At 50.7% G+C, this 22214-nt stretch overlaps 12 protein-coding genes across 12 annotated transcripts in view; 9 read left to right on the top strand and 3 right to left on the bottom strand.

Moving 5' to 3' along the window:
* SNOG_08691 (hypothetical protein) overlaps window positions 1-222 on the top strand; it is a gene marked incomplete at both ends in the record, with an annotated part of 674 nt that extends 452 nt beyond the window's left edge. Inside the window, one exon of the mRNA XM_001798948.1 lies at window positions 110-222. Coding sequence (XP_001799000.1) covers window positions 110-222 — 113 coding nt within the window. The remainder of the gene's footprint in view (window positions 1-109) is intronic.
* A 130-nt stretch (window positions 223-352) lies between these two features.
* On the top strand, window positions 353-5580 carry SNOG_08690 (hypothetical protein; the record flags this gene model as incomplete). Its single annotated transcript, XM_001798947.1, has 7 exons — window positions 353-1049; window positions 1102-2043; window positions 2171-2385; window positions 3069-3623; window positions 3674-3945; window positions 3978-4231; window positions 4286-5580. The coding sequence occupies 7 exons, from the start codon at window positions 353-355 to the stop codon at window positions 5578-5580; spliced, it is 4230 nt and encodes a 1409-aa protein (XP_001798999.1).
* A 767-nt stretch (window positions 5581-6347) lies between these two features.
* Window positions 6348-6675, bottom strand: SNOG_08689 (hypothetical protein; the record flags this gene model as incomplete). Its single annotated transcript, XM_001798946.1, has 2 exons — window positions 6348-6439; window positions 6582-6675. The coding sequence occupies 2 exons, from the start codon at window positions 6673-6675 to the stop codon at window positions 6348-6350; spliced, it is 186 nt and encodes a 61-aa protein (XP_001798998.1).
* A 1283-nt stretch (window positions 6676-7958) lies between these two features.
* On the top strand, window positions 7959-11687 carry SNOG_08688 (hypothetical protein; the record flags this gene model as incomplete). The annotated part of the gene is made up of 3 exons (XM_001798945.1): window positions 7959-8971; window positions 9006-9022; window positions 9172-11687. The coding sequence occupies 3 exons, from the start codon at window positions 7959-7961 to the stop codon at window positions 11685-11687; spliced, it is 3546 nt and encodes a 1181-aa protein (XP_001798997.1).
* Window positions 11688-12107: 420 nt separating this feature from the next.
* SNOG_08687 (hypothetical protein) lies at window positions 12108-12573 on the top strand (the record flags this gene model as incomplete). Its single annotated transcript, XM_001798944.1, has 2 exons — window positions 12108-12462; window positions 12518-12573. The coding sequence occupies 2 exons, from the start codon at window positions 12108-12110 to the stop codon at window positions 12571-12573; spliced, it is 411 nt and encodes a 136-aa protein (XP_001798996.1).
* Window positions 12574-13282: 709 nt separating this feature from the next.
* Window positions 13283-13688, top strand: SNOG_08686 (hypothetical protein; the record flags this gene model as incomplete). The annotated part of the gene is made up of 2 exons (XM_001798943.1): window positions 13283-13592; window positions 13645-13688. The coding sequence occupies 2 exons, from the start codon at window positions 13283-13285 to the stop codon at window positions 13686-13688; spliced, it is 354 nt and encodes a 117-aa protein (XP_001798995.1).
* A 440-nt stretch (window positions 13689-14128) lies between these two features.
* On the top strand, window positions 14129-14700 carry SNOG_08685 (hypothetical protein; the record flags this gene model as incomplete). The annotated part of the gene is made up of 2 exons (XM_001798942.1): window positions 14129-14600; window positions 14657-14700. 2 exons carry the CDS (start codon window positions 14129-14131, stop codon window positions 14698-14700), a joined length of 516 nt encoding a protein of 171 aa, XP_001798994.1.
* A 520-nt stretch (window positions 14701-15220) lies between these two features.
* SNOG_08684 (hypothetical protein) lies at window positions 15221-15794 on the top strand (the record flags this gene model as incomplete). The annotated part of the gene is made up of 3 exons (XM_001798941.1): window positions 15221-15443; window positions 15526-15702; window positions 15754-15794. The coding sequence occupies 3 exons, from the start codon at window positions 15221-15223 to the stop codon at window positions 15792-15794; spliced, it is 441 nt and encodes a 146-aa protein (XP_001798993.1).
* Window positions 15795-16385: 591 nt separating this feature from the next.
* On the top strand, window positions 16386-16765 carry SNOG_08683 (hypothetical protein; the record flags this gene model as incomplete). Its single annotated transcript, XM_001798940.1, has 2 exons — window positions 16386-16662; window positions 16716-16765. The coding sequence occupies 2 exons, from the start codon at window positions 16386-16388 to the stop codon at window positions 16763-16765; spliced, it is 327 nt and encodes a 108-aa protein (XP_001798992.1).
* A 1768-nt stretch (window positions 16766-18533) lies between these two features.
* On the top strand, window positions 18534-18852 carry SNOG_08682 (hypothetical protein; the record flags this gene model as incomplete). Its single annotated transcript, XM_001798939.1, has 2 exons — window positions 18534-18627; window positions 18677-18852. The coding sequence occupies 2 exons, from the start codon at window positions 18534-18536 to the stop codon at window positions 18850-18852; spliced, it is 270 nt and encodes an 89-aa protein (XP_001798991.1).
* A 168-nt stretch (window positions 18853-19020) lies between these two features.
* SNOG_08681 (hypothetical protein) lies at window positions 19021-19797 on the bottom strand (the record flags this gene model as incomplete). Its single annotated transcript, XM_001798938.1, has 1 exon — window positions 19021-19797. The coding sequence occupies one exon, from the start codon at window positions 19795-19797 to the stop codon at window positions 19021-19023; it is 777 nt and encodes a 258-aa protein (XP_001798990.1).
* A 1431-nt stretch (window positions 19798-21228) lies between these two features.
* On the bottom strand, window positions 21229-22034 carry SNOG_08680 (hypothetical protein; the record flags this gene model as incomplete). Its single annotated transcript, XM_001798937.1, is given in 2 exon segments — window positions 21229-21291; window positions 21306-22034. 2 exon segments carry the CDS (start codon window positions 22032-22034, stop codon window positions 21229-21231), a joined length of 792 nt encoding a protein of 263 aa, XP_001798989.1.
* Between the last annotated feature and the right edge of the window lie 180 nt (window positions 22035-22214).

Genomic DNA, 22214 nt, shown 5'->3' with positions numbered 1-22214 from the left:
TCCATTTTCCTTGATGTCCGAGACATTTGAAGCTAAAAAGGCTATATGGTATTTTGCCGCTGCAGCGCTTTCCTGCGGACCCTGAAATTCATAACATGCAAATCTACAGGTAGGCGGTGTCCCAGAGCAACTGTGTACAACACTTCACAAAAGGTCAACCAGGTATCGATATCAGAGTTCGATAGCAAAAAGTCATCGGCTTCCGCAACCGAATGCAGGTGATTGTTGCCGAGGTATGATAGTCAATCGAACTGCAAGCCTGAAGCTGATCTTTGTAGGCCGATGAAGGAAAAAACACGAGGCACATCACGTGGAGCTTGTCTTTCGCGACGAGTATCTTGCGCGTGCTGACATGTGGCGCATGGCTACAGCTGAACTGAGCAAGAGAACGGTCTACAAGGGCCAGAAGTTGCTCTTCATGGGCACCATCAAAGCGACTATCAAGCACATCTACATCAATGGCCATTCGGTACATTCTGGATACTTCTCGCCAAGGACCAGACCCGTATTTCGCAGCGAGTCTGCGCGGTATGTCCTGTTCTTGCAGATGTCAAAAGAAATGTGGGACTTCGATGCTGAAGGTGCTGGCGAGATCATGTTCAACAAGGTCGTGGGAGGTTTCCTCCCAGATTTGTTCAAGAGATGGCTCAGAATCAACGCAAGACATCTAGTAACTATCATACTCTTCACGAGGATGGAATATGACGGTGAGGTTTCAACTGAACGATCCACGAGTACGCCCAGGCGGAATGACTCGAAAGCTCAGTCCAATACTTTTCGCGATTACTATCGCGTCGTTGTAAGCGACATGGCCAGTGGAGACTGGATCAACATTCTCTACCAGTTGAAGAAGGAATTTAGAACGTTCCTTCGCGAGGTCTCCATTGCCCCAAGACCCCTGGCTCAACAAGAACGGTATTCGAAAGCCGAGCCGGATGGTGCAGAACCAGATATGATTGTAGCTGGCAAGCCCACATCTGCCAGCCAAGGGAACATCCTCGAAGCTATCAATTTAGCGGCTGCGCAATTTTCCAAGGACTATATTGATCGTGATCTTGTTCGCACTGGCATATCTGTCATCGTTGTCCACACCAGGCACAGGAGTTTTTGAGGTCGACTACAACATGCTGAAGCTGACAACGGACACTCTCATGGGCTCAGGTATCGGCATCGACCTAGTTTGTTTGTCACCTATGCCACTGCATTCGGTTCCGTTGTTCAAGTACCGCACCCCACGCTCGGTATCCGCCGTTGAATCTTTCCTTGCGAAGAGACAGGGTGAGAGGCGCAGTTCGGTGAAAAACTTCGCGGATCTAGAGGACAGGACGCCACGTCAATATGAATCTGTCCTTGGCTCGCTGGTACGCACGTCGTCTTCGACTGCTCTTCATTCTGTGGCCGAAGAAATCTCAGCTGCCGCCTCGGAGAATCCCGATGAGTGGCGATTCGCAATGCCCTACTGGGTTGATGTGTCATTCTGGTCCGGCACAGCTGATGATACCTTGGAGTTGACCAAGCCAAGGAAAGCCGACAGAATAGTGAAGCGTACCCGAAAGAAAGGCAGAGTGTTTGCTTTACGCTGTCGCCTATACGAGTTGCAAATGATGGGTGTCTTAGAGAACGAACTTGGAGACATTTCGATCCCATACCTGGAGGAGGACCCTTTGTACCCACATCATATGGGCGACCGTACCGAATCGTCCGAAGCAAGAAGGGCGGCCGAAGAAAAGGCTGTCTTGAACTCCTCCAACAATGCAACAGGGTCTTACTCTTCAAGGGGCGATAGAGACTTTGGTGAGGATCACTTCGACGAGAGAAGTGTTGCATACAAGGCTTGGATGGAAGCTTATGACGATAGAGTCTTTTCACCAGTGCCTCAGCCCGCGATGACGATGGAACAGCGAGGAAGGGGTGATTCGCATCTCAACCAGTCTCCAGAGTTGTCAAGAAGCTCGTATCTCTCCACATCGGTTCGCAGCGTTGAACCCGCTTTCGGCAAGACAGCTCGACCATCGCAAGATGCTACATTCCATCAAATCATGCGTGAGAGGTCACAGGAAGTCGAGGGACAGTCTCCTCGGAATACGTCTCATTATTTGTTGGAGCACAGAGCTCCAGGGCAACCACGGGTGGACGTTTTGCAGCGACAGAAGGTCTGGGCCAGAGACAGCCCGGACCCGCGTCGTCCCAGTGTTCACCGACGCGGTGGCTCAGGAGACTCACAAGATCACCACATGTCCATGCGATCGACTCCACGGCACTCACCAGCGCCAAGCAGAGCACACTCTCCCCCCAGAAGCATACGGTCACAGGTCGTGGGGCCCCCAGCTCCGTCTAACAACATTGGGCCAATGGTCGCCAAACCCGAGGCGAAGCCCCGACCTGGTAATTGGTTCCTTAGGCAAATCAGTTTTGGAGGAAAGGTAACACCAGCAAAATCTACTATAGCCGACGCTACCCTCGACATGAGACCAGGAAGTGTAAAACCTGCCATGTTGACTGTTGAGAAGAACCAGAAGGGTCCTATCGCTGAAAGACTTGCTAGTACGAGGCTTACATCGACAGAGAAGGCATCTGAGCCTATTGCTATTCGAGCATCATCCCGTACTGATTCATCCGACTTACCACCACCTGTTCGTTCCGTAGAAACAGTAAGAGACATGCGATCTAGTCAGGCAACCATCTCTTCGCAGTCCAACTCAGTCATAAAGGATCCAGGGTCCACTTTCCTTCTCGCCGGCTCCCGGGCATTGGGCGACTCTGTACCTCCGAAACCAACGCTTTCTTCGAGTGGTGGAGCAAGAGAGGTCCCACGGACATTATCCCCAACAAGCGCAATCGCGCCTTGGGCTGTGCTCGTCAACCCTTGCAATCCCAAGAAAAACAACATAAACCCAAGGAACCAGTTCAGACGTTGGCATCACGTCTTTCCAAGAACACTTCGAGCTGGCACCGTTAAGTGGCGGTCACTGTGTTCGCCCGCAGCTGTGCCATTGACACACGAATGGTTCCCGACAGCGGAACAAGTAGCAACAGAGTACAATGAAAATCCGTACAAGATAACGCAGAACGAGGACGACGAGATGGAAACCCCCAAGTCCAGAGAATCCCTGATTCGAGAACTCATCGCTTTCCGTCTTTCCCATGGCTTTCAGATCATTGTTGGCTCTGCAGTCGCAGAGTTTTCCGGGCGGAACGAAAGAGCTCTGGCGAGTGTGCTAGCTCCAGACTATATGTCTACTGATGGGGACACAGTCTTCATGAGTGTTGGCAACAGCATTCATCAGTTGGTCTGCGTGGCTGGTGGCGAGGTCGAAGTCAAACGCTACAATAGAAAGCCTACTACAGCCTTGGAGGATTCGGCAGGTGTCGATACTCCCTTTCCATACAAAGCTTACATTCGCACAGCTTTCGAGGAGAAATATACACCACGAGACATCGTCCTGCGTCCGCCAAGGAAGGAGTACAATTGGAACTTTATTGACACATTCTTAGCTGGCTATCACGATGAGCTGTCTGATGTGCTGCGCTTCTGGAGAGCTCGATTCGTTTTGATCCCTGTGGAAATACCTATCGTAAACCGGCGCCCTCTGACCATGCTCACCGAGGATTCAGAGGAAGAGGTTCGTCTGGAAGGTATCCGAAAGCTGACCCAATTGTGGCAAAAGCACAGATACATTCCACCCGAGGAGCGCACACATTCCAGGCAGCGACGTCTAAAAAACAAAAGGATCCAAATCCGCTTGCAATTGCGTACCATACACGCGACCCATCTGCGGTCTTGGCTGCCGGTCCTGACACGGCCTTGTACAATGAGAATGAAAGTGAATTGCAGAGTACACTTTTCTCCGAGACAGAAAAGTATCACACATCCAACATTGACCTCAAGAAGCTTGCCGAAGACATTCAGGGCGAGAAGGGTATACAGGTGCTTGACAGAAGATGGCATTGGAAGCTTCATTACACATGTTTCTTAGGCTTCGATTCTGGTCAACTGGCTTTTGTCCCAACTTCAAGGACCTGGAGACCCGCGACGACGCTGTTGAACTGGGCAACGAACTGATGAACAAGGGACTATTCATGCACGTCCAGAAACGACACCATTTCCGCGATGGAAACTTCTTCTTCCAAATAGCTCCAGAGTATCGAGCTCCGCGGTCCGACTCCCGCACAGGCTGGTTTGGGATGCGCAAGTCGGACAAATCTGTCCCATCTACGCCGCTCTCAGACGGTCCGCGAACCTCGCCGCTTGCTCCAAGAAGCACAAAGTCTAGACCTAGTACAGGAAGCTCTTCCAGTACCTCAGACTCAAGTCAGGAAGGAGAGAAGACGCCCACACGTATCAGCAGCCCGAAACGTAAAGTCACTTTGTCTCGCGTCATGCGCTACGATGTAGACTCGCGTAAGCGATCCTATCGTCCCGAGATCATCTCCCTGCACTATGACCGTCTGCACAACCCAGACAACTGCTACCATATTCGTATCGACTGGATGAATGTCACAGCGAAGCTCATAGAGGACGCCATTGTCACATGGGCGACGAGCGTCGAAAAGTACGGCCTGAAACTTGTAGAGGTGCCCATTTCCGAGGTCGCGGACATCATCGATCATAATCCCTTCCGGTCTCCATACTCAATCAAACTGGCACTACAGCCACCCCAGGCTCAACCAGAGGCAGTCTGGGATTCGACACATTTCTCTCCGCAGTACGCCAACGCAGACAAGTTCGCTTACCATAAAGCTCTCCTTCGCAAGCTACACTTCGTCTTGGACATGGAGGCTGCGAGCGCCTTTCCATCAGACATCGACGTGACTTACTCCTGGGGCAACCCAGACTACAAGTACACACAATTCATCCACTGCAGCGGAACACTCCTCGCCCAGATCACCAACTCCGGCAACTTCATCCTCCTCGCCAACCGACTCGCCCACAACCGTGCCAAAGACAACGGCCGCATCCGCCTCACCGACCCCTACGAGCACAAAAAAGCAACCACAGACGGCAGCCAAAGCATCCGTATGCCCTCAACCCCCGCCGAGCGCGCCAACCCCCACCGCAGCCCCTTCTCCAGCCCTCTCGCGCGCCCCGTCCAAGACGCAAGCCTCCTGCACACCGCATTCCATGACAAGCCCCTCACCGCATCGACCCAACTAGCCCACGCCGTCTCCCTCACCCCCGAACAAGTCAAAGACGAACTCGAATCTTTCTGCTCCGACCCCGCCGCCCTTTCCGCATTCTACAACGAAGCATTTAAACAGGCGCCTTCGCCATCTCCGCGTATCTTACCGCATGGGCTGGACGATAAAATCCCGAGCCTGGGTCTCCCGCCCGCGATTAGTATCCGTGAGGCGAGTCCCGCGGGGTCAGGGTGGACGCTGAGTTCGACGTTCACGGGGAGGGGAGGTAGTGGGCTTGTTGATATGCATGTGGGCATGGGCAGTGGGATTGCGGGTAGGAGACAGGCAAGTGAGACGAATATGGCGGGGATGGGGAGGAGGGGGAGTGTGATGGATATTCATGAGGGTGGGCCGAGGAGGCAGGATAGTCAGGGGAGTTTGGGGAGTGAGGGAAGGAAGTAGATCGTATTCAGGTTTTGGAGATTTGTGAGTTTGGGAAGCGAGGAACAGAAGTGAGATTTTAGATGGATTTTGGTATGTTCTACATGGAGTCTTGCGATCCTAGGAGGAGTCTTGGCGATTGGATACAGAGCACTTGTAAATTCAGTTGAATTCGGTTTCAAGCAGGACAATACTTTGACTCTGTAAAGTTTCGAAACAGTTTCATTACAATTGAATAAGGCCGCACCGCTCATCTCGAAACTCTCGTCCGCGCACAAAAGTGAAGCGTTCACCGACTTCGGTCAAATGGGCATTTCCCGGCTCCGTCGGCGATTTCACCGACATTGTCTCAGCCAGCCAAGCGAGTAACCTCACGATACCACAACCGGTGTTTCCGACATGCAAAGGAAAAGGAAGATAAACAGGCACATGACTTGCAAGAAACTTTTTGGGTGTGATGTGTTGTGAAGACATGATCGTCAAGGCATGGCTCCACAGGTTGAGATTCGCATGCAGATTGTGGAGTGGAGATGCATGGGCGCGTAGGGGAATCCACTTTGCAATGTCTTGCATCACGCGTGGGGTTTGTGAAGTCATAGGCGCCTTGAGGGAAGGGTTGAGGGATGGCCATTGCGTACGCGTGTGGAGTTTTTGATTTGCGTAGGTGTTGGGTGGTGGTAAGAGTTCTGACGACAATGACATTCGGCTTGTCGGCCATTGGACTTGGTGCTTGCATTTTGAAACTATACACTACCTCACGACGCTAACGAGTACATTGTTTGGCAGGCTCAATAGTCGTGTGTAGTATACCGCTTCATTTCCCACCGGGCCACAATACAGATGCGCCGGTAAACGCTCCTGACGCCGTACTTCGACCTACCTGCAGCAGTGGAGATACACCAGTCTAGCGCATCGTTACTCCGGCCACTTTTCGGATCGACACGCGCATGCAAAGGGCATCGGAACAGGAAATGTTATTTTAGCCTTGCGTGTGTAGCTTGGAGTTTAGGCACGAAGCGAACCTGGGGTGCTGGAGGCTAGATGCTTCTTGACTGCGAGCGGGCATGGCGGGGTATATTCGAGGCCTGGTATCTGGTCCCAAGGCGCTGATGGCATGATGTTTTTCTCTTTGTTGGTGGGTAGCAAAGGATTTGGGTTTGAGGCAGATTAGAGTTGTACCCTTGTAGGGTCTGATGGATACGAGTGTCGTCCAGGGTGGGTTTTATGCGAAGGGCTGCGTATGTGCACTCTATAAAACAATTTCTCCGGTGTCGGGCAGCCAATGCCATGACGCTGATTCGAGAACGGGGCATGCATGGTGATGTATGGAAATGTGTATCTGGGGTGTGATTGTGATGGGTAGAGGAAACACGGAAGCGGTATCCGGTACGGTCCTGGTGTTGCGTTTCTCTAGGACCCTCGATGGATGAATCAAACGTCACTCGTGCAGGCCTACCCTTGACACAATTGAAGTAAATAAGCACATGATGTGAGGTTTGTGTGTTTGTAATCGCTACAAAGCAGAAGTTGGCATGCAATGCGTTGTAAATGCTCCCACGCCCACGGTACACAAAGTCACATGTGGTTGTACGAGAACAGCGTGTGGACAAGATGCGCTGATACGCACCCGTCGAGCATGCAGGCTTCCGAGGACATGGAGATGTAGTCCAGTAGAGAGAGCGTCTGAGATGCCGGCTATGTATTGGACCAAGGAAGGACTATCCGTTTGCGTCGACAGGTAGGCTGGTGCATGGCCAGAACTGGGGTACCCTAGCGTCTGATGTGCAGGGTGCCGTTCGGGGGCCAGAGAGCGATGAGTGATGAAGCCCCTCTCACCAATTACACGACCACGACAAGTGGCTGCGACAGGGAACGAGCGGCCCACCCGCACGCTCACTCACAGATGCGACCATCTCGCATACCCGGTTAGGAAGGGAGAGGGTGCATCGGTGGTGTTGATGATGCAGCCTGAGAATCACGATGGCCCGACGCGCTCACCGCCCATTGTCATGAAGATAACTTAGCACCGATGCTAGACTCGATGCTAGCACCACACGAGCCCGCCCGTCGCGCCCTCACCTTCACTCCCACCACACCCCGCCTTGTTGAAAGCTTGTTGAAAGGGTCCCTGTGCCACTTGTCGGCCGTGTCCACGCTTTCACGCACGCCCGCACCCACGCTCCAGCCTGTGGTCGTGCACAAGCCGCATCTTGTGACGACATTGGGAGCAACCAACCACCAACGGCCATCGTCAACACGCGACGCGGTACATTCCAACAGACGTCTCGCGCCCAGGCAACAGCTGGCTGCCATGGGTTGTCTCGTCGCCTACGCAGTTCGAGTTCGCGACACCTTCTACTGCGGCTCTCCCAGCGTCTGCTAAGACTGAGACGGGCTCCATGCGACCAGTGCCAGACATGATCGGCCAATTCTTCAGCAGCCGCAAAGGCACGCCCGCGAGCGCGTCACATGCCCCGCCCTCGCCCACGGTGCTGGACTCTGCCACGGAAGAGAGCCACACGCGACACCTGCTCTATCCCGAGTCCAACACGCTGCACCACCCCGAGGGCCCGTATCATCCGCTGCACGCCGCGCCACTGACACCGGGCAGCGGCCACGACGGGCCCCTTCCTGAGATTGACCTCGAGTACCCCAGAGACTGCCGCATCATCATCGCCCAGGACGAGACGGGCTCCACGCCCAAGACGATCCTGTTCGACTCGAAGCCTGCCCCCACACGTCCCGACTCGCCCCCGCTGTCCGCGACGCGCTCGCGAGCATTTGGGCCCGGCGTTACAGCTGCCACCGCAAGCACGGCTGGCCCCACGTTCGGCGGCGTGCATGCTCGGAGGGCGTCGCTCGTCACTGAGCCTACAGTGCCCAGGTCGCCCACGCTGGCTGGCTTCACTCGCATCCGGACGCGCGGCGGCTCCGTGTCGTCCATGCCCAACATCGACGAGCATGCCCAGGTTGTCCAGGCCCGCGCACAGGCACGCGCGAAGGAGTCGACGGATCTGGCCAACACCTGCCTCGACTGCATGTTTGGGAACCTGGCCATGAACTACCGGGGCAACTCGAACAAGATCCACATTGTGCCGCTCGACACCAAGCCCGCAGAGGCGTCCGCGACGACGACAGGCATGCAGGATGCCATAGGCTCTCTGGGACGCGCCGAGGGCTTCCGGAGGAGGAGCAACCTGGCCAAGTCGTTCACGCCGGGCAACCCTCCCGCCGACCTCCCGCGGAGCGACTCGAATGAGAGTGTGCCCAAGGAATCGAAACGCCGCACCATCTTCATTACCCGCATGTTCTCAGTCACAGTGCCCGAAGAGCAAGAGGACGCCCGCACGCCGACGCCACAGAACTCCCTGCCGAAGGGCAATGGCTTTCCCTTTCCGTCGACCTCGAACAAGTCGGGGATACCCAAACCACCGTATGCGTCACAGGCCCGTCGAAGTCCCATGTACGCCATCACCATAATCTTACACCTACCCGTAGCACAGTCCTCTCCTACACTACGGCCACAGTCAAGAGGAAACAACCTTCGAAACGCAGCACATCTATCTACCTCTGTTCCCGGACAAGACTCTCTAGGCTCTTCCTTAGACTCAGATCGACGTGCCGGCTGGGCCTTTGTGGAGCCCAACTTCGGCGTCGAATCGCTACTCTCCTCCTCTCTAAGTAGTGATGTGGACGACCGGGTGGATGTTGTTGGACAGCATTGGGATGTCATTATGCGTGCGCTTACCAGCTTACAACACGTGGTGCAAGAGCGGATACTCGCTGGCTTCAAAGCGCCAGACGCGGTGTCTCTGCCGATACCCCACCAGCATCGACATCAGCCCTCGCGAAGCAGCCTGAGAGATGTTGCAACGAACACCTTACGGAGGCCACTGCGACTACAGCCGAACGCTCTGATGATGGACAAAGAGATACAGACTGCAGCCGAGCTCACTGGCAACCGTGTCGTTACCGGCATGCGCATCCCCCGTGTCATGACTGGTCAAGGGAAATGGGGCATTTGGAGAGAAGAAGCGAGGTGGCTTGGTCGCTGGGCTGGACGGAAGGAGCAGAACTTTTTCTTCTTCAACCTGCTGACAGCCTTCTTGGGAAACCACACCGAGTGGCTCAACATACTGGGTCCAAAATGGCACCGCAAACGTCACCGTGAACAGCAAAAAGCAACTGCAGGAGAGAACTTGACCATCCCAAACCGCACAGTCATCGTGTCCTCCGACAAGATGGCCGCTCGTAGGCTGATTTTCCTGCTCGCGGCATTTCTGCCACCCAACACACCCGCTATCAGCGAAAGCTCAGCTTTCATGCGCCCGAGTACTTCAGCATCCTTCCGTGCTTATTCACAGTCTCCACCAAGTAACATGCCGCCGTCAAGGAAACAATCTCTGCGCCGCCAGATCAATCGTCGCCCGCGTGACAAGCAGAGCATGACCAACATTCATTTGCAGCCTCCCCATGCGAACAATGGCCAGCAAACTCCGACTCAAGCCCCGGACGAGCGACGTGAATTATCTGCACCTGACATGCATGAGATGAAGAGACCGCCTGGTCATTCTCGTAGCTCATCGACTCACTCTATTCGTGCAAGCCTGGTGATGCCATCGCTTTCGGATGCGCCAGCCAACGGCAAAAGTAGCATCGCGCCTACAGCAACTGCCATGTCTCAGACTACTGTCCCCATGGCCCACTTCACGCTACCGAGAACCAAGTCCTTCGGCCCACACACTGACCACAGGCCCGAAAGTAGTGACAGTCTGGCTTCGGCGAACTTGATCAACACGCTGCAAAGGAGTGGTACCGGGCAAACCAGCATTGCAAGTGGCGACTCTAGTAACACGAGCCGTTGGAGCGGCTTCATGAACTTCTGGGGCGGACGTCGCTCATCCTCTACAGATATGAGTGACTATCTGCAGACCACCGATGACGGTATAGGCTACAGAGGACAAGAGCGGCCGACGTCACAGCTCGAGCAGATGGTCCAAGAACTTTCCATGGATGGAATGTTTGGCGACGGCGATGCGCAAGAGCGACGAATAGGGGATGCTCGTCCTGGTACTGCAGCCGACCGCTCACCCGAAACATACCCGATCAGTGGCTCCAGCGGTATCGCCCCATCAGCTGCGCGTCCAATACCAGAGCGGCCTCGGACTTTCGATTCCCCACTCAAGCTCTCTGTGAACGAAAAAGATGGTGTTATCGAGGTCGATATCCCACTCCCTGACTTCGATTCCCCATTGCAATCGCCTCTGCTCAATGCCTATGGCTCAGCGTCCAGTCAGCATGGTTCGAGCTTTGGCGAGACGTCAGTATTGTCGCTGCCGTACTGCGAGCCTGAACAGCCAGTCAACGCCGCGGGTTGGCTGAGTCAGTTTCACCCAGACTTTGCCATTCAGGCTATCAAACCTTACAACGATTTGACGCGCGACATCCGACGAGCAATGAGTGCGGAACCAACGCCGCTCAGCATGGCTGTGACTCCCAGCCTTGAAACAGGCCCCCTAGAGCGCTGGATCGATGTGTGCTCGGCGTTGATCGCAGACACGCGTACCTTCAGTATTAAGCGTCTTCGCCTGCGAAGACTAGTTAAGCTGATCCCGACTCCCACACATCAACCAACCGCAATGACACCAGGCGTGCCTGGTATGCCTCCGGGTCGCTCTCAATACGGTAATCCATACACGGCTGGTTCGACCGTGCCCATGATGACCGAGGTCCACCTCGAAGAAGACTTCATTGTGGAGACAATCATGGACTTTGACGCGACACTCATAGACGGCGTCGACCGTGCCCTGGCACAGTCAGGAGAGGTTACACGAAACAACTCCGCACAGTCATCCAGATCCAGTTCGCGGCGTGGTCGACATGACATACGCGTCGAGTCGAATGTAACTCCGCACGTTGAAGTGCCACAGACAGACTGCAAAGGCGTCATCTTCGATGCGTTGGAGACGGTCGTCAAAGACGTCACTGCGGCGCGAAGTGGCAAGGACGAGGCCAAGTCGGATCCTGACGCATCGAAGACTGATAGGCGAGGTTATCCTAGGACTTCCACAGATTCGTCGCTCAAGGAGGGTATTAGACGGTGGCTGGTGGAGGTGGAGCAACAATGATTTGTACTATAGAACTTTTGTGTGCTTTGTTTTATTTGCTGCGGTTTAGCGTTTGGGGGATGATGCGTTTGTGTTCGTTATGATACCACAAGATTTTTTTCAGATGAGAGAATGAATGGATTACGGTCTTTAAACCAATGCTGTCGTTGCAACCCCCGTTGTTTGTGTTGTGCAAGATTTCTGCTGTTGGTCATGTACTTTGACTTGGATGTTTAAACTTCTGATTCCAGTGCTGCTTGTACATCTCACAGCGGTGGTGATTCACGAATGGAGTGAATCACAAGCACGACTCCACAGGCATATAAAGTGAGAGGGCTTATATAGTATTCTAACCATACGAACTCCAACTACTAATTAATAGACGAAACTGCTTTTCTACAATTCAAGTACAAACACTACTTTAAGACACAGCACCTCACCATGTCGACATTCACTCCTTACCCAACCACCCTCCAAGACGCCCAACGCTACTGGGTCTGGAACTACATCCAACTAGAAAACCTGTACATCGTGCACTTTGACTCCTACCCCACGGGACCTGCCGGCAAAGGCTTCTTCTTCTCCAGAGGCATGCCATACATGGGCCCTGATCAGAAGGAACTCGACCCGCAGAGCATCGACCGCGAGATGTGGAGGGAGCTGGCTTCGACTCCTGGGGTGGCGATTAGGAAGTGTACGAATGAGACGAAGGAGGATGAGAATGAGATTTGTGAGATGCTTTTTGGGACGGATGAGGGGGAGAAGTGGGCTGAGGGGGAGTTTTGTTCGCGGAATGGTAAGTTGGATGGCAGGGATTTGGGGCGAAGATGGAGATGCTAATGTGTGAGTAGTTGTAAAGAGGGGTGAGTATGCTGTAGCCAAGGCGCGAGATGCTCGGGGGAACTGAATTTCGGAGGAGATGGGATATGTTGGAGGGGGGGCTTGTTTGTGAGATTGGAAATTATGATGATATGCTTCTACTTGCGGATATCTCGCGAAGGCACCGTTTAAAAATATTATAATATCAATGGGCCTTTCCTTGTTTTCTGCTTGTTACGAGCCGAATTTAGGGCTTGACTAAATAGTTGGAGGTACGCAAGTCACACGACTTACACAATTCCTGCTCATTTAAATCCAAAAGAACATACGTGCACTAGAACAATAACTAAACCTAATTCATAGCGTTCACGTGTGGCACTAAAGTACTGATATTACACTTATAGAGTCACTATGTGTGACCTACGTATGACTTATGCACCAGTCAGTAATGATAAAAAGCTAAATCATCTACAATGACGCGATTAGCTTCGGTCATCTCCTAGTTATGGAATTCAACGAAGACTCATCTAATTGTGTGAAAAGGCGTGTTAATCCCAACACTTAGTTGCTGCATCCAAGTTGGTTGGGTCACACAGGATTTCTGCCTGTACCTAGTTTGCTGGCACTTCTGACTATCTCTGCATTGACATATCATCATTGTGATTCACGGTGGTAAGTGAATTACAACCAAGAGTCCGCGGATATATAAATCAAATCGAAAATGCAGATGTCTGTCCCACGTATATACCTAGATCAATCTAATCAAAAAACCATATCCAGACAAACAGCATCTCACAATGTCCACAGAATCCCAGAACCCTGACAAAATCATCCCAATTGAGCGTACACCTGAACAGGACTGGGTCTACGAGCGCATGGAGCAAGAACAACTCTACTTCGTGGATATCAAACCCTACGCCCAGGTCGACCGCAGCTTCGGCATCCTCGACTCCAGGTACTGGAATGAACAGCGATTGGAAGCGCTTAAGGCGCTTTTGGGAGTCATGGTGATGCCGCTTTTGGAGTGGGAAGAAGAGGCAGTGAAAACTGCTTGCGAGTTGAGGTTTGGTGGGATGTGGGATGACGGCAGGAAATGCTCTGCTAATGGTGAGTTTGCACGATGGAGAGGTCGTGAGAATGGGTGCTGACGAGAGTGTAGTTTGTGCGCGTATGGACTTTAGGGTGGCGGACGGGTCGGAGTGAGTGGGCATAGAGAAGGGTGGAGTTAGTTTAGAAGTGTTCTTTTTGAGAAAATGTAAACCATGATTGAGGCTGAGATAGCTTATTTGCGGGGTTTGCTTTTTGAATGGATGTATAGATTATTGAATTTCCTAACATCATGTTGTACAAATGTAGTGAATCGGAACGAAGACTCTGCGAATGTACAAAGGCTCGGACATGTTCCTTTTAAGAGAGGGATACACCACGGTCATAAAACCCAACAAGAGCGCGTGGTCTCTAACATGTTTAGTGTACCTTTTGACTGAGCACTGCTTTGACATGTCACGGCGGTAATGATTCACGCATGTGGTGAATCATACTTTAGAATCCGCTGGTATATAAAATCTTGAGCATCTGGGCAGCTCTAATCACAGAACTAGCCTAACTAACCAACAAATTGTATCCAACAAACAGTATCCCAAATGTCCAACAATATCACAGACGCCGTCAGATCCGCCACGCTTGTTGCATTAGGCGCGACCTCAGGCTTCACTCCAGGCTTTGAGGCCTATCTTGATTCATTTGACATTCCACAAGATCCCACTGTCCAGCCGGAAACCACGCCTCCTCCCACTAAGCATACCAAGCCTAGCACGGCAATCACTGCACCACCGGGACAGCTAACACCTGCTCAGCAATGGATCAACGCCAACATCCACCGTTTTCGTATTGTAGAGATGGAGCCCTACGGCGACGTGCCCAACGCGAAGCGGGGCGTCTACGTCGAGTTCGACGATGAGGAAAACCCACACGAACCCAAGATTTCAAGCGTGCTTCGAGGGGCGAAAGGTATTGATATTATTCACTGCGAGCCTCAACGCGGAGATGAGAACTACGTAAATTTGATCATGGCGGTGGAGAAGTTTGATAGGAAGGCGGGATGCAGTGTTAATGGTTAGTTCGTGAAGTGAGGGTTGTTAGGGTGACAAAGAAGCTAATGGATTGAGTAGTTAAGAAACGAGTGGAACATGTGAGGAGGAAAAAAGCGACGTGAGAGCTGTACGGGGAGCGAGGGATAGATGTGCTGTGGAATTGTAGATTTGGATGTTACAATTTTCTTTCGATGTGTTTTGCTACTTTTTCTCTTGATGCGTTGTACTTTTCTTTGTCTAGTTAGATGAGCCGTGTTAATGAATCTGATAAAAAAAGTAGGTGTAACGCAAGACATATCAACACCAGCACCACCTGTAACAACGCACAGAGACTTGCTTAAACTAGGCTGAGGCATGAACGTGCTATCAGATCTGACTCCTCTATAAGAATAATGTCATCGCATCCATGTGACTAACAGGACGTGTCACGGCGACTTCTCCATGGGTCAAAATACTTATTTCTAACAGTCATAGCAGATATAAAAGTTGCTTTGGTCTTTGATTAATAGCCCCTTCACTTAACATTCACTACAACACCCAGGCTATCTAAAAGCGAATAGTTCATATAACACATTATTCTCTAACTATAAAGCTTCATCTGTAACTAGAGAACACTTCTTGTTCCAACAAAAGAATCTCGAAATGTCTGACAAGCTCAAAGAAGACATTAGGCATGTAACTCACAGAAAGCTCGTGAACCTTACAGGTTCCGCGGCAGGTACAGAACCTTGCGACGATCCCTACGCCATTTCATCCCTGAGAACTTCCCAGCCAGAGCCCACACAGTTCCCGGCCGTCGACTCCCTCCGCCCCGACCTAACCCCAGACGCAAAGAGATGGGTCCGCGAAAGAATCCCAGAAGCCAGTCACTCCACCTTGGTTTTTCTATCGCCCCTACGGAACAGAACTCGCGGGTGAAAGGCTTCTACGCCACTGACTCTCTCGAGTACAACAAAGGCGTATGAAGAGACGCTGGATAGCGCCCTCTGATGTGCATGTTCAGACTCTTCGGGATGGAGACGTGAAATATACGGAGCTTGCTTACGAGTTGACGTATGGTATTAGTGAGGAAGAGAAGGGGAAAATGGTGGAGTGGGATAATAAGGCGAGGTTCACGAAAAATGGTAAGTTACAGGTTGGGATGAGAGAGATGGGTTATGCTAATGAATGTGCAGTCATAAAGCGTGCGGAGTATCGAAAGCAAGTGCCTGAATAGAGAAGTTTGGGAAAGGAGGGATAGAGTCGAGCTGTATTGTTCTTCGAAGTTAGAAGTTAGATTGTACCTACATTGCTTATTGTTCAATTCTATGCTGGGCGTCTTCTAAAAAAATCCATGCATGCTTGTGCGTTTGCGATATACTAGTTTGGGTTAAGATCTCTATTATCTTAGTGCTCTGTTCGTTCTCAACGCATTTATGGGGCTTGATAAATCAGTGAATGTCACACAAGATTATAAGCCACGTATTGCTGAGTCGTCTTCAAACACCAATACAAACAAACTTGTTTCATGCAAGAGCAATGTCATCACAATCGCGGAGTCAACGTGTGTCATCCAGGCTCCTATGACTGATATAAAAGTATGACCAGACCGGTATGAATATACAGTGACTGGCCTAGCTTTAGTCAAAATTGCAGTCAAAGCTTTCAACGAAAACTTTTATCTCTATAAAAAGGCGCGTATCTTCCAGCAATAGCAGTCTAACAATACAACACCCAAGTTGAAAGTACAACATTCGAGACACACCACAGTGAATATATTGCAAATCACTCTTCGACCATACAAATATATCTATAAGCAGAAGACGATATGTCGCGCGAATGGCAGTGGATCATTGAACGCCGTGACAAGCTATTCCTAGTAACCTATGAAGCCTACGGATACGAGCCAAAAGGCCAAGGTTTCCTCGTTAGAGAGACCGCGGCCGATTTCGAACTTGAGAGAGCCCTGCGTTACGGTGAAGGTGTTCAGGTTGATCAAGTGAATGGGACAGAAGATGAGAACACTGTTCATAGGTTGAAGAACGGTAGCGTGAACGGGGAAAAGATGGTGAAGTTCGACACAGCGAAAAACTGCACTATTAATGGTAAATTTTACGGTGATGTTTTGGAAGATTGAAGAAGTCTAATGGAATGATAGTCAGTAAGCTTGAAGAGCACCTTGCATCCTACCTATGCGATTCGGATTGAGTGGGTAGCCACTGGGTACGGGAGGTCGTCTATGGGCGAAAAAGTTTTGGGAAATTAGGAACCGCGACAGTTTTCATTAATCGATTTAGTTCAATTTGAGGAATGCTTCAGCAGGATGCGTTATGTAAGCTTTACTCCGCGATGAACAGAAGTTTTGCAGAGGTCTTTAATAGATGCATACTGTTGCGACTGTCTCCTAAAAGTATATGACGGAAAGGGAAGTAATGTTTAATAGACGTACTATGCTGTCTGCTTGTCCTGCGCAGTTTGTAGATTTCAAATGATCAGTCTGTGTTACACAAGATATATGAGCTATGTATTACTTACGCATCTAGATCTACTCATGCTTTGTTGCATTTATAATTATCCTTGTCATAGCAACCTGGAAGAACTCATCCGAAGGAGAAAAACCAATAGATTGCGTCTCTCAAGATTAATTTTGTGAGGTAGCTACACCATCTGAAATCTTAACAGACTCCACCTAAGGCTTCTTCCACAATTTTACGTTGCTTGGAATGAATCTGTCGGTGGGGGAAAGGGCACAACTCGGATCCACAAATTTAGCGCAACATTACGCACATGATAGTTGAACTTATCATGGTTGACAGTTTTTAAAGGAAGCTGAAGCATAAAAATTACGGTTCTAGAGAGGATCATGTTGCGGTGAGGTGGGGTGGACTGAAAGTGTATAGTCCTAACACTCGTGGAGAAGCTTGATTATGTACGGCATGTCAAAATTGGTCTTACTCCCCTTATTACAAGGATAGTTTGGTAGAAAAGAACATTTATAGCTGTGTACAGCAAGTGGTCGTAATATATACGTTCGGATGTCAAAGTTACAGTCGGTGAGTGGATATCATTATATTTGTACGAGCATTGAGGCACTCATAACAGTGAGGCGCAGCCCAAGGTGTCATTGTTCACCAACTTCTTGCATATAAAACCCCAATGTCCCAGTTCTATAATCCTCTCTTCCGTAACAAACGTTTCTACCTTATCGAGTTCTGAAGAGCATGTCATCACAACGTTCTGGCCCACCGCCTTCCGCAAGATACATGAACGACTTCCATACTCGAGCGACTAGTCATTCTTCTCGACATGCCGATATTCCTGGTTATCAGTCTCCAACGAGTAACGGAAATATAGCTGGCGCGTGCGAAAGATTTCCGACAGCGCCTCAGTCATACATGCACGGCTACGTTGGTGCGTTTCCTCAATACATCAACCAATATCCAAACACTGCAAATTCTTGCTATGCAAGACCGCCGCTGGCACCGGTTGACCCGTACTATTACCCGACCGCGCGTCCTCATACACAAGAGAAGGGTGGCCTACAAGGGAATTGTACAAGAAGGGAAGATGATGCACCAAGAAGGAGACGTGCTACAAAGCAAGAAGTGGATTAAACGTGGAAAGGACCAGATATCAAACGCTCAGTATGGGTTCCAATGAGCGATAGTCACGGCTTCGCTGACTTCACACACGAGAATTTTCTAGACTGCTGGGCTATGAGAAACAAAGAGTACTATCCGTCCATTTGGCAGATTAAGGCTTGTCAGATACGGATTCCAGGTGCCAAGGAAGGTTACGAAATCCGAGCAAGCTGGGGCGTTACAAAGCCATTGATGGCGAGGACTACTCCAAGACAGAACACGAGAAAAGTGCCGTTGTGCTAAGAGAACTAAGGAATACGCAGTATCACTGTAGAACTCGCGAGGATCCATTCCTTCGTGAATTCAAATGGATGGATATCAAAGACGACCCCAAAATGCGAGACTTTGTGGATAAATGGTTGTTCTACCAGCATCCCGGCGACCCCAGGCCTAGAAGGTATCATGTGGAAGGTAATTGTACGGATGACTGTAAGTCAAATCAATTGGCAAATCTGGCGAGCTTCATTAACATCATTAGTATGGGATCTGGTCAACAAACGAATTCGAGTGTGGAAGGATGAGATGATGATGAATGTTGCAACTAAGCAGAAAGCTCCGGAGGGTGCAGCAAACTACAGTGTGTGGCAAGAACCGGACGAAGGAGACGAGGAAACTGACACACCGAGAAGGGTTCTTCGCATTACTGCTGCGTAGACAAAAGGTCGAAACTTATCTCTTGGATTGGCGGTGACAATGTTTTTGATTAAACTCAAGAAGTGCTGATTGTATTATCGCCTCTCAAACTTAACCTAGCTTTTGCAATGTTCTGCTTCATAAATCTCCAAATCCTCTCCATCTTCCACATCCTAGAACCCTCTTTCGTCAATTTTTTGGGATCGCTTGATGCGCCTCCTCCGTCGGCATTCCGTAACATCCGATCCACCCCTTTCGCACCCTCCGGTCTCCAACGCTGCGACTATCGGCTTCCGCTGTAGTTGCAGCGAACTCGTCTTTCCCACCCAACCCCCGAACTTTGCCCACCTTCACTCCACCTGCCTTCTCATCCGTCAACGTTCCCGGCCTCAAGCTGATCGCACAGAACTTGTCCTTCGCGCTAACTCCTTTCTTATCTTCCTCAGTATATCTCTCATTCGCAAGTATCGTCAACACCTCATCAGCCGCGATCTTGGCCTTATAGTACGTCGGCAGAACTTCGTTGTTGATCTTCTGCGCTGACTTCCAATCTTCATCGCTCCACCACGACGCCCTACCCCGTCGACTCGCCAGGTAAGATACGGTGAGGAATTTCTTCACACTCGGCGTATGCACGCTAGCTCTCGTGAACGCAATCGCCGCATCGCGATCAACCGCGTAGGTCATGTCGGCGCCGCCTTTTCCAGCGGCGCCGGCGCTCCAGATGACCCAAGATGGCTTGACTTTGTCGATGATGGCTTGGGCGTCGGATTCGGACTTTACATCGGAGACGCTGCTGACGAGGACATTGAGTTTGCCGGGGTGGTTCTTGCCGAGGGCTTCGATGGTGGGGCTTTGAGAGGCTGTGCGGATCATGGAGGTGACGTTGTAGGATTTCGAGAGGAGGATGGGTGTGAGGAGCTGGGCAACCTTGCCGTGGCCGCCGATGAGGAGTATGTTGGTCATGTTGATGGTTGGCTGACGTGTGTCTGTAGGTGGAGGTTTTTGTAAAGTGTCTTGGTGGTCTGTCGATTATTGCGATTGCGAAGTGAGGTTTGACTTTAGACTACAATGTGTTTGCGCGCTTGGGATATATACCCAGTTAAAATACTGAACATCCTCTAGGCGTATGTAATCATTCTGTTGGTAATCGTTGAGGGCAATGACGTCGTAGCCCGGTTCGGGCCGAGAACGGTTCGATCTACCAAAAGCTACCCATTCATAGCACTGATTCTCCTCTCCAAGGCCCGATTGCGTGACGAAATACAAACTCAAACCGAAGACCACAGCTTTTGCATGCTGGTTATGATGTTTCGTACGTGCCTAGCCAATAGCGCAGTGCAGAGGCAGAAGAATGCGGACTGCCACGCGGCCGGCGCCAGGCAGCACGGGCGTCTACGAGAGCAACACAACAATAGCTCGAAACACTTGAGCTTCCACTCCTTGAGTACTAAAATCGAGATGCACAAGGAGTATATGTTATGTTTAGGGTTCCAATGATTAGACCTTTTGCTAGTACACTTTTTGAACTGCGCGAGAAGATGCCTCAGTGGCACACTTTTTTTGACATGTAGCTGCTGGCTCCATAGTAGATGGGGAGCCATATGAGCCTATGGGGCTCGTGGATTCAAGTGTTTAGATTGGGCTCCCGAGTGACAGAGATCGTAGGATTGTGAGTCTCAAGGGGACCGCGGAATAAGGTCTGTGCCGTAGTGGTGAAAGAACAACAGCGCCAAAAAGTGCAAAAACATAAACCCCCGAACCACTACGCGATTGACTACCCAAGAGAGGATCGAATCCCCGCCCACCGACTTAATGTAATCACCCTTCACATTTCGAGAAGAAGAAGACTTATAAGGCTCAGAGTCCTATGCTTCCCGAGTCTGGTGTCCCACCTGATCGCGCCAACTTGTCGTTGTTTCGATTGATGAGGTAAAGCTGCTGTAAGCTGAATCTATAGTGAGAGGAGTACCGGCAGGGTTTTTTTGTTTGTTTGTGGGTATCAGAGGTGAAGGTAAGCCGATAAAGGTTTGGGGGATGACAGGCTGAGAAGCATTGGGAGTTGAATAGAGTATCGCTGAAGAAGACGCCTGGGCAGATCAGCGAGTGGCGATGCAAGTAGCTGTTAATGACCCAGCAATGCTGAAGGTGAGGGCCGCGGAGCATTATGAGGTTTACAAACATGTTCGTGGTCAGGAAGAGGGGAAGGCGGCAGAGACTCATTATCACCCCACGTTCTTCGAGGATTAATACATATGCATCTATGGGCTCTAAATGAGACATGAGACCTTTCAAATACCTTGGTTATTAATCTCGAAAGCTACGTACAGCTACAGCAAGTAATACACCCTAACATTGCTACCTCATGACCCATCATTTGACGAATAGAAAGAAACCTTACTTGCTTACCAAAGCAGTATTGACCTTCTTGTGATACATGTCGTTTGGCCCCAGGCCTGACTAGCATCCCACACCATAGCACCGGCCATGTTGGTGAGGGAAAGAGCTGGTTTGAGATACCCAGTCAAGTTTTCAGGACTCACATATCCTCCATTTGTGGCCGCAGATGAGAAGCCAGGAAGACCTACAAAGAATTTCGTGCCGTTCGACTTTGCAATTTCGTCCCACTGGTTGAAAAACGTGTTCGTCGATTCGCTCTGTTGGTATTTGCGTACGTCGCAAGTGGGGTTGTTGTAGAATTGCACGAAAACCATGTCGTACTTGATCGAGCTCAGGAGGCTGTTCTTTTGCGTGCATTCTGGGGCTGCACTAAAGTAGAATTTCTTGCCTCCTGCCGTCTCGGCGGCTCTCGCAAGAGAACTTAGTTCCTTTATGAAGGCATCGCGATGACGACTTGCAAAAACGGCTGTTTCATCTTCAAAGTCGAAATCGAAGCCGTCGACAACTGCATCATCGAATGGACGAATACTGCTGGCAGCTGTCTTGGGTCCAAACATTTCCCAGATCTTCTTCGCGCCAGCCTTCGCCTCATCATCGGAGGCGTATCCCTTATCCGCAGCCGTCTCAGCACCTCCAAATGACAACAGAATTGTCTTCTGATTGGTTGTTTGACAAGTCTTAATATCCGCACCAGTTTTGGGGGCAGGATACGGCTGGCCACCTTGGGCATACCACAGCTGGTTGGCAAGATTGATCTCAATCTCGCCCTTCGCATTGTTCAGTGCAGAGATAAAAGCGATCATGATGATGTCGACATCGGGATCAGCGCAGTATTTTGATAAACGTCCCTGGGCATTTGGGTCCGGTTCGCTGAGTTTCAAAGAGTTTTGTCCCCAGTACACAGCCAAATTCGTCTTCGAGGAATTATCATAGGCCGCAAAAGCATGTCCAATGATGAACAAAAGCGTGTGAAGGATAGTAGT

This window comes from Parastagonospora nodorum (genome assembly GCF_000146915.1).
Source record: "Parastagonospora nodorum SN15 chromosome Unknown scaffold_13, whole genome shotgun sequence".
In the NCBI taxonomy this organism is placed as follows: domain Eukaryota; kingdom Fungi; phylum Ascomycota; class Dothideomycetes; order Pleosporales; family Phaeosphaeriaceae; genus Parastagonospora; species Parastagonospora nodorum.
Note: the sequence above shows the minus strand (reverse complement) of the source record. Positions and strands in the feature narration are given on the sequence as shown.